The following is a 10,633-nucleotide window of genomic DNA, read 5'->3' as shown; positions in this document are numbered from 1 at the left end:
GCTCCCTCCAGTCCAGGGCAGGCTTGAGGCATAGAGACTGAACTGCTCCCTCACCTCCTAACACTATCTATCAATAACATGACTGTGAAAACATTTTCTACTTGACATTATTTATTATTGCGCTAATAAAACATTTTTTAAAAATGGTATAGACTCAGTGGTTGTGGTTTTATGTAAAAAATATGATCCAGGCCTATGCTACCATAACAAGAGCAAATGACTCGATTCCGATATCACTAAATTCTATTACGTTCAAGCAGCACCCATTATAAATTCTAGGCTATATACTACCACCTAGATAATTCAAATAGGGCAGTTTCTTTACCTTATAAAAATACAAAAACACCTGTCTGTGTGTGTGTGTGTCTTTTCAGTGTATTTCTCTATGGAAGGGGTCCCCATCTTCAGAATGTCTGTCGTGTTAATCCGACACCATTAAAAACAACAGAACCCTTATCCTGTGTCTTTAAAAGTGTCCTGACAAGCCCTGTTGATTACCACCAGCACAACATGACCTGCCCTCTATTTAGCAGCCCAAGAATGTGCTGCTGGCAGGGAGCACACACACCCGTGGAGCTCGGAGCGGAGCCCGTGGCAAAGTGCACAGCATGCAGCTGGAGGTGGTCCTCAGGAACACTGTGTTTGTTTGCATTGCCAGCGCTGCACAGCGTGGTCGAGAATCAGAGTGAAGTAATTGCTTGGCAGGGGCTGCCAGTCGGTCCCACGCATCCTTGGCCGCACATCCAGTAATCGACCACTGAACCAGAAACCCCAGCCAAACCGATAACCAGCTCCCATGTGAGAAGAAAAACAAAAAACAAAGTTACGGGAACTTTTTCACGTTGCAGTGCTTCAAACTGGAGCAAAGAGAGTCTTGTAGTTAACCCTGTAGTGCATGCTTAATGAAAGTCTGTTATACAAGTATAGTGTGCGTCACACTTACATTTAGAGACAAGAACATAAGAAAGGTTACAAACGAGAGGAGGCCATTCGGCCCGTCTTGCTCGTTGGGTTGTTAGTAGCTTATTGATCCCAGAATCTCATCAAGCAGCTTCTTGAAGGATCCTAGGGTGTCAGCTTCAAAACATTACTGGGGAGTTGGTTCCAGATTCCGACAATTCTCTTTGTAAAAAAGGTGCCTCCTGTTTTCTGATCTGAATGCCCCTTTATCTAGTCTCCGTTTGCGACCCCTGGTCCTTGTTTCTTTTTTCAGGTTCGAGAAAGTCCCCTGGGTCGACACTGTCAATCCCTTTTAGGATTTTGAAAGCTTGAATCAGATCACCGCTTAGTGTTCTTTGTTCAAGACTGAACAGATTCAATTCTTTTAGCCTGTCTGCATATGACATGCCTTTTAAACCCAGAATAATTCTAGTCGCTCTTCTTTGCACTCTTTCTAGAGCAGCAATGTCCTTTTAATAGCGAGGTGACCAGAACTAAACCCAGTATTCTAGATGAGATCTTACCAGTGCATTGTAAAGTTTTAACATTACTTCCCTTGATTTAAATTCAACACTTTTCACTATATATCTGAGCATCTTGTTGGCCTTTTTTATAGCTTCCCCACATTGTCTAGATAAAGACATTTCTGAGTCAACATAAACTCCTAGATCGTTTTCATATATTCCTTCTTCAATTTCAGTATCTCCCATATGATATTTATAATGCACATTTTTATTGCCTGCGTGCAGCCCCTTACACTTTTCTCTATTAAATGTCATTTGCCATGTGTCTGCCCAGTTCTGAATGCAGTCTAGATCATTTTGGAAGACCTTTGCAGCTGCAACGGTGTTTTCACTAAAGATGATGGCCACACATTTCATTGTCGATAGTTCTACACTGCCTGGCCACTTTTAAACACAAGAAAGTTCACGAATGAGAGGAGGCCCATCTAAGCTCATCCGGTTCCTAGGAGCTGAGTGCTTTCTTGATAGTCCTCCTGTTTCACACGTTTGGTGATGAGGGTTAAATATTTAGTTCACCAGCACTAAGTTCATTATGTTATTCTGTATTGAATTAGCTGTCACTCTGTTCTCCAGTACGAAGTTCCCTATACTAGACTGTATTGATTGTGCAGGCTCTCAGATCCCCAGTACAGTGCTGAGTTCTCTATACTAGACTGTATTGATTGTGCAGGCTCTCAGATCCCCAGTACAGTGCTGAGTTCTCTATACTAGACTGTATTGATTGTGCAGGCTCTCAGATCCCCAGTACAGTGCTGAGTTCTCTATACTAGACAGCTCTCAGATCCCCAGTACAGTGCTGAGTTCTCTATACTAGACTGTATTGCTTGTGCAGGCTCTCAGATCCTTCGTACTAAGTTTATTATTAAAGACTGAATTTGCTGTACGATACTGTAATCAGTGTATAGAATTTGCTGGCTCTCAGGTCCCCAGTACTCAGTTAATTCTAGATTGATCTCAGAACTTTGTCAAGTGTTTCTGCCTCAACAACATGACTCCACTTAATTGCCAACTGCGTCCTCAAGTCGTTCACTGAAACTATGCTGCTAGAACAGATCCAAGTGCAGTTTTCCCCAGTTGAATGCACTGTGCAGAAATGTATTATGTAAGAACATGTAGTCATTCTTTGGGATTTGGAAATTAGTGTACAGTAATATTGTTTATTAAAAAAAAAAAACAATTTAAAAAAGATTACATAAACACGGTTTGTACCAGTGCCAGTCAGCAGCTGAAGGGTTTGTGTTTATCCTGGCAGACCTCTCTTTTGGCACACATGGGGATCTGGCTCCGAATAGGATGTTAGGAGCCAGAATACTGTTTAACCCTCCGCTGGTCTGCACTCGAGCTGAAGCTAAGCAAGAGCTGGCCTGGTTATCGCTTGATGAGAAAATGCCAAGGGAAACCCAGTGCCGCTGTGTATGTTAGCAGCTAAGTGGGGGCACTTGGTCTGCTGTCCCAGACTAGGATTTATTGAAAAGGCTTAGATTGATACATACTTAATATTAAAGTTATATATTTGAGAATATGTTTGGGTTATAAGATCTGTTATTTAAAAATGAAATGCAACTACTGAGAGACAAAAGGAAGACTATAAAACTGTATAGACCTTTATTTGAAGTCGGGTGATTAGCAGGTGAAGAGAGGTAGGAAATGGTTGACCCAGACGCAATTATATGAGCCGAACGCAATCCGGGCAGGTGCTCTGTGCTGTATAGATTCGATAGAAGGGGAGTTCACTGATCTAATCTCCCCAGTGGATACACTACCTGGTGGGCTGACCACATTGCAACAAATGTGGCATTCAAGAAGCCAAAGGGAAGTGGAGACATCTGCAGATACCAGCAAAGTTCAAGGATTTCTGCAAAACCAGCAGCCTCTGTGTGTGTGTGCGTGTGTGTGTGTGTGTGTGAGTGGGGGCAATGCCCTTTAAATTAGCTTAATGCCCTTTAAATTATATAAGAGAGTTAATGCAAGGTGAGGGACAGAGAGGAAGGTCAGTTCTGACCAGAACGCTCAGTCCCAGGTTTCTCTCAAACAGACCAGTAGCTCGAACTGCGCACATCTTTCTCGCTAGTTTCTGTGGATTAGTATATCAGGGTTAATGTGCAATAGTTGTTCCAATAATCTGGAGGGTTGTCCTTGCAGTTGAAATGTCAACTCTTTTTTGGACTCAACTTCAGTCGCGTCTCCGCTAAGCTTTGTTTGTGTTTCTCTCGCTCTTTGTAGCTCTTAGCCCCTGGTTGGATACTCACTGGAACGATCGGTTTAAATGGCTACAGTCTCCCCAGAGTGGGAGATCCAACCTCATCAGAACCCCCTTTGATCTGTACTCTACACTTTCCTCCATCAATCAAATTAATTGGTTGTTTTCTATGAAGGGGATATTGCAGGCTGCCAATGCAGACACATAGAAATGCAGAGATTATTGAAAAATCATCAAGTCACAAAATGCATTTTTTGCGATTCATTCTTTTTCCCACTTTTGGTGATAAGGGTTAAATATTTGAATATATAGCATTAAGTTAATTACATTATACTGTATTGAATTAGCTGGCTCTCAGATCCCCAGTACAGCGCTGAGTTCTCTACACTAGACTGTATTGAATTAGCTGCTCTCAGATCCCCAGTACAGCGCTGAGTTCTCTACACTAGACTGTATTGAATTAGCTGGCTCTCAGATCCCCAGTACAGCACTGAGTTCTCTACACTAGACTGTATTGAATTAGCTGCTCTCAGATCCCCAGTACAGCGCTGAGTTCTCTACACTAGACTGTATTGAATTAGCTGCTCTCAGATCCCCAGTACAGCGCTGAGTTCTCTACACTAGACTGTATTGAATTAGCTGACTCTCAGATCCCCTGTACTGAGCAAAGAAGAAGAGAGGTTAAAGACACCTCAAGCCCTCACAGAGCTCAGGATCGACTCAGGAGTATTAACCCGGGACACTGCACACCTCAGCCCACCCTCCATCAAAGATTAATCCAGTGTGAGTCGTTGCCAGATATCCCAAGCAAAACAGGTGACCAAGCAATGTTTATACTGGTTTATAAGGTACTGAAAAAAAACCTTTCCAGGAGTTCAATCTACAGTGTCCCAGAACCCTGCTAAAATATAAAGCCCACGGGTACATTGACATTACATTATTTAATACCTAGAACAGCCTTTCTCAGACTCACAGGATCACGTGCCAAGTGCACAGAGTGAATTTAAGCAAATGGTAACTATAGTGTAACTTATATGTTATTAATATACTTGTATTTTAAAGTATCTCCCCTGTGCTGTACCCTGCTCCTCTGTGCTGTACCCTGCTCCCCTGTGCTGTACCCTGCTCCCCTGTGCAGTACCCTGCTCCTCTGTGCTGTACCCTGCTCCCCTGTGCTGTACCCTGCTCCCCTGTGCTGTACCCTGCTCCTCTGTGCTGTACCCTGCTCCCCTGTGCTGTACCCTGCTCCCCTGTGCTGTACCCTGCTCCCCTGTGCTGTACCCTGCTCCCCTGTGCTGTACCCTGCTCCCCTGTGCTGTACCCTGCTCCCCTGTGCTGTACCCTGCTCCCCTGTGCTGTACCCTGCTCCCCTGTGCTGTACCCTGCTCCCCTGTGCTGTACCCTGCTCCCCTGTGCTGTACCCTGCTCCCCTGTGCTGTACCCTGCTCCTCTGTGCTGTACCCTGCTCCCCTGTGCAGTACCCTGCTCCTCTGTGCTGTACCCTGATCCCCTGTGGTGTACCCTGCTCTCCTGTGCTGTACCCTGCTCCCCTGTGCTGTAAACTGCTCTCTGTGCTGTAAACTGAGAAATATAATAACAAATTCAGTTGGGAAGTAAACAACATATTTAAAAGGGGGCTATACAAGAGTTAAAAATAAATTCTATTCCCTAAATGTAGGTGGTATAAATATGCCACACATATCCTGCAGCCAGAATTCATTGATCTTCCCGGATTTATTTTAATTTATTTTGTGTAAACAGAGTGCTCTCCACGTGGCAGAAAGCAAAGATGCATCAGTCAGATTCGGGCCCGGAGCCAAATAGAACACAGCGGTCAAGTGTCCAGCGGTCTCACACGCTTGACAGTCATGTTGCTGGACACTGCCCAAAAGACAACGAAAGATAAAGCTGGCCATGATCACAAAAAGAACCAGCAAGTTCCATGTTTGCTGGCATGGAAATCCAAAGTCTTAAGTTCATTATTCTAAACTGCATTGAATTTACTGTCTCTCAGATTCCCAGTACTGAGTTTATCATGCCATACCAAATTAAATTTGCTGGCTCTCAGATTCCTGGAATTCATTATGTATGCTAGACTGTATTGAATTAGCTGGCTCTCAGATCCCCAGTACAGCACTGAGTTCTCTACACTAGACTGTGTTGAATTAGCTGCTCTCAGATCCCCAGTACAGCGCTGAGTTCTCTACACTAGACTGTATTGAATTAGCTGGCTCTCAGATCCCCAGTACAGCACTGAGTTCTCTACACTAGACTGTATTGAATTAGCTGCTCTCAGATCCCCAGTACAGCACTGAGTTCTCTACACTAGACTGTATTGAATTAGCTGCTCTCAGATCCCCAGTACAGCACTGAGTTCTCTACACTAGACTGTATTGAATTAGCTGCTCTCAGATCCCCAGTACAGCACTGAGTTCTCTACACTAGACTGTATTGAATTAGCTGGCTCTCAGATCCCCAGTACAGCACTGAGTTCTCTACACTAGACTGTATTGAATTAGCTGCTCTCAGATCCCCAGTAAAGCACTGAGTTCTCTATACTAGACTGTATGGAATTAGCTAGTTCTCAGATCCCCAGTACAGCGCTGAGTTCTATGTGTAGAGTGATTCTTGGTCCTTGGTGCTCAAACTGTCTCGGATCTCATGCTGCCCTAGGCTATATAATTTAATGAAACGGTGACCTTAACACAGCCTTATAAAAAAGGACAGTAAATGAGTAACTGCAATAAAAAAAATATAAAAAAAAAATTCTAATGGCAAACACAGTCAAAATAAACCTTTAAAAAATACCATTAAAATACTTTAAAACACATTCCCTGCATATTGCATCAGCCACACTTCCAGCGATATCGTTGCGATATATAATCCCAGCGCTGGCTCCGTTTCAGGAGTGTTGGCGGTGTGCTCCGTGCATGGACAGGGCATGCTCAGGAGGAAGGTCTCTGAAAGAAATCCAAGGAATGAGATTCCCAATATTTGAGTTAATAGTGCATGAAGCAGGGCACTCCGGCCAACTGGAAGTGGTAGCTCGTGGACTTTAAAGGGTGATTCAATATTACCCGCTCTTGCATCAAGGCTGTTTTTACTAGTTAAGTGGGATTTTTGTCAATGTAGATTTATTTTACAGACAATAGTGACATCTGCTGGTCGGAAAGAGTATATCAAGTTAAATATTTTTCCATGTTTTGCAGTTATTCTAATGAAGAGAGCTGTATTCGAATATAGTGTGTGTTTTTTTTAATGATTATTATTTCATTTTTTTTTTTTTTTTTTTGTATTAGTGCTAAGGGTAGTATATTAGTACAGTTTGGGACGGTTTGTCAGCTCACACCCCGCTATGCATTCTGGTAAGTGTAGTCCTGCTGTGAAAGGTACCGGACAGGCGCAACGTACCAGAATCTTACGCTTCCACGTCCATTTATATCAGATTACTACAGCAACGCCGCTCAAATCGCTCAACTTGAGCACAAGTTAATAATTCATGCTACTATCACTGCACTAGACGCACAGTGTGCATTGGTTGTCAGTGCTATACTAATAGTTACCTACTGGGTGGCAATCCTTATACAGCATACTACAAAGTGGACTGCAAACAAGGCGTGCTTCTTTACTACCCGTTTCTCCCTAGGGGACCCTCCTTTTCGCGCACCCCCAAAACGTGAAACTAGTTGGGAGCTGCGTCTGTAAGAAATGGGAGTTGTAAAAACAAAGTTTCATTAAAAGTTACGTCATCAGCATGTAACTTTATCCCAAGGACACGTGGCTACATCGAGGGGGGGAAGCCCCCTGTTAGTTCAGAGCGTGTGTGGCTGCCATCTACAATAGCAATGTTATTATTGGTTTGTTTGTTTTAAGAGTGCAAATTTTAAAATATAGTACAATAGTTCAAATAATTTCATGCATGAAAGATTCAATACAATACGGCAAATAATATGAAAAAAAAACAGTAACTGCCACATCGACATGGGAACACGTTAGCATACACGTTGCAGGATTTCAACGAGAAAGAAGCAGCGACGTGTTTATTACGCTCCTGTTGGTAAATTCTGCATTCGGCTGATAAAAATCAGTCGTCATGTTTTTTTAGCTAGCTGGTTTGCCCACAGTGGTTTAATCCCACTATGAGTTTCGATTTCGAGCCGGAGGAGAGCGATCTTTTCCGGATAGAAGATGCGCCGTTTGCCGATACATTCACCAGGGAGAACCGATATCGCTTCAGCGGGCAGGAGTTGAAAATAACCCAGACGTTCAGCGCTAACCTCGGCGTCGCCGCTCCAGTGTGGGAAGCTGTGAGCATGTGTTGCCTCCGTGTTTCTGCATTCATTAAAATGATGATTAACTGCGTATTAAAATGATAAATGTTGTTGATTTGCATGAAGGTAGTAATAATGATTACAACTCTGTCCTCTTGAGATGTCTAATAATATTGTCTTTATTCCAGGCTGTCAGTCTGTGCCAGTATTTCGAGGAGAGGAAGTTTGATTTTACTGGGAAGCGGGTGCTTGAACTCGGGGCTGGAACTGGCATAGTTGGGATCATGGTGGCACTTCTGGGTAACAATTCATTTCATTCCTGCGCTTCAAGAAAAACACACACGTATACGTGTCCCACTGGTCTGCCATGTAGAATAACTGAACAGTCTATTACAGTAAGATCAATTGAGAAATCTAACGTCTACACGTGTTCATTGTAAAGAGGTATTTGGCTACACCCAGCTCTGGTGTCAGTCAGGCACATTTTGGGGTGTTCACGCACCTGTAAATGTGTGTTGAGCTGGATTATTTCCAGATTCAGATAGTCACTGAAAACACAAGTTTGATGGGTCTGGGCTGCAGAAAACACCTGTTCTCTAAAACATGGACAAAATACTTTGCCCCCTGTCACTCTAGCACTGATAATAAATCATGCATGAGGAATAAACCAATCGCTGTGAAGGGGTTGTCAAAACTCCTGTATGGGTTCAGATGTCATCCCCTGCATGAAACACATGGCACAGTCCGATCGCTAAAAAAAATAGTTTAATAGTAGCTCCTGAATCTTCCTTTCTGTGGTTTGTAATGCAGCTCTGTGGTCCTCTCGCCCAGACTGCATGAGATGACATCATCTATACACTGAGAGACCATGTGACACGCCATGGTTAACTTATAACTTGTTAACTTAAACAAGAGCATCTGCAATGCTGCCTGGTTTTATACCAGTGATAATATGCTTTACTGTCCAATCCCATTCCTGGAGGGCTATTCCACTCCAGGTTTAACAGGTAAAATGATATAATGAACTATGTCCGGGTTTAAAGAAACAATTTAGAATAGGGTTGAAATGAAGACCAGGAGTGGAAGAGCCACCCATGCGTTAGGCCCTGATTTTTTTTGTTTTTGTTTATAGAGTATAAGTTTTCTGTTTGGTATTTTTTTTTTTTCCCTGTGCAGGGGGGGACGTGACCATCACAGATCTCCCCCACGCTCTGAAACAGATCCAGCTCAATGTCTCTTCCAACATGCCGGCTGACTGCCTAAACTTCCCCAGGGTCAAAGCCCTTGCTTGGGGGAAAGATCATCACGACTTCCCCTCGGATTACGACCTGGTCCTGGGAGCAGACATCGTGTACCTGCAGGACACCTACCCGGCGCTCCTGCGCACCCTGGAGCACCTTTGCGGGGAGGGGACCGTCGTCTACCTCTCCTCCAAAATGCGACAGGAGCACGGGGCGGTGACCTTCTACGAAGAGCAGCTGCCGCGCTACCTGGACGCAAGGCTCGTGCACAGAGACGACTGCGAAGACATCAGCATCTTTCGAGGCACGAAGAAAACGCACGCTTCTTTCAGGGAGGCGAAGGAAAGATAAACTTGCGCTAGCTCTAGCCAACCCCTGCTGTCTCCTGGTCAGCCACTTCCTGCGCTGTAGGTCACAAGGGCTGATTGCATCTTGGAAAAGCTTTGACCTAAAGATCACATTCCGTTTTGTAAATGTAATTCCCCTGACGCTGTGGGGAATATATGTGTGTGTGTGTGTTAGGGGTGTGTTCATGCTCAGAATTGCCTTTAAGTGTTGATTTTCAAAACAGGAAAAGCCGTCCTTCCCTCTTGTTTACATCTCTCCATACCACACTGAGGCTGAGAACAAACAGTACCCATTGTAAATGGGAGGGAAGGACAGGCATTTCATCATGTCTGCACACCCCACTCTATATAGGATGGGGTTTATAATGTTAGGCACTATCAGCTGTGCATTGACGCAGTGCCTTCATATTTGCTGGAGGCACAGTAAGGGTGAACATTTCTATTTTGTCTCAATCTCTGTAGATGTTGTTGAGGTGACCGCGCTGATTGTAAGCGCATCAGCCATCTCAAGAGGGACCAGCCCGGCACAGTTTCTAAACCGTTTCTTTATCACAACGTGTCTCGTTTAGAAGACCATCTGTGCATTGACGGTGCGTCACACTTAACCAAATCATAATATTTCAAGCAAACGGTAATTGTATATAGTACACTGCAAGTGCCAGGGTTTTAAAAAGTGCCTCTTTTATTCAGAGCCCGAATCTAATTTTTTAACTGTTTTGCTTAATCTGTATTTGGAATAAAACTCTTTTGTTTTTATGTGCCTATTGTTTTTTTTTTTTGTTTTTTTTTATTTATTTTTTAATACTGTGTGTTTGTAAAATATTGGTGTCTACACTCAGTAACTGTGTGAGGAATATTCTGCAAGTGTAAACCTGAAATTGACACAGCTGTAGAGTCGTGACAGGTAATATATACTGCTGTTAATCTTTGATTAAATATTAACTTTTATTATCTTCAAAATAAAAATTCAGACCGCCTAAAACATCTAATAAAAGGACATGGGTCTATGAAAAAAAAAATAAATAATAATAATGCCAGTTAAAAATGATAACGTGCAGAACTAATCGGTGTGGAGTTTGCAGAACGCATGTGTGTTTTTAACCGGTAGGGG

General features: G+C 43.3%; 1 protein-coding gene across 1 annotated transcript; it reads left to right on the top strand.

Moving 5' to 3' along the window:
• The first annotated feature begins 7,435 nt into the window (after positions 1 to 7,435).
• On the top strand, positions 7,436 to 10,278 carry LOC121308966 (EEF1A lysine methyltransferase 3-like). The gene is made up of 3 exons (XM_041241723.1): positions 7,436 to 7,970; positions 8,123 to 8,234; positions 9,111 to 10,278. The coding sequence occupies exons 1-3, from the start codon at positions 7,803 to 7,805 to the stop codon at positions 9,524 to 9,526; spliced, it is 696 nt and encodes a 231-aa protein (XP_041097657.1). The 5' UTR covers positions 7,436 to 7,802; the 3' UTR covers positions 9,527 to 10,278.
• Positions 10,279 to 10,633: the final 355 nt, after the last annotated feature.

Source organism: Polyodon spathula, unplaced genomic scaffold (genome assembly GCF_017654505.1).
Source record: "Polyodon spathula isolate WHYD16114869_AA unplaced genomic scaffold, ASM1765450v1 scaffolds_811, whole genome shotgun sequence".
Classification (NCBI taxonomy): Eukaryota; Metazoa; Chordata; class Actinopteri; order Acipenseriformes; family Polyodontidae; genus Polyodon; species Polyodon spathula.
This window is presented reverse-complemented; position numbering and strand designations above follow the sequence as displayed.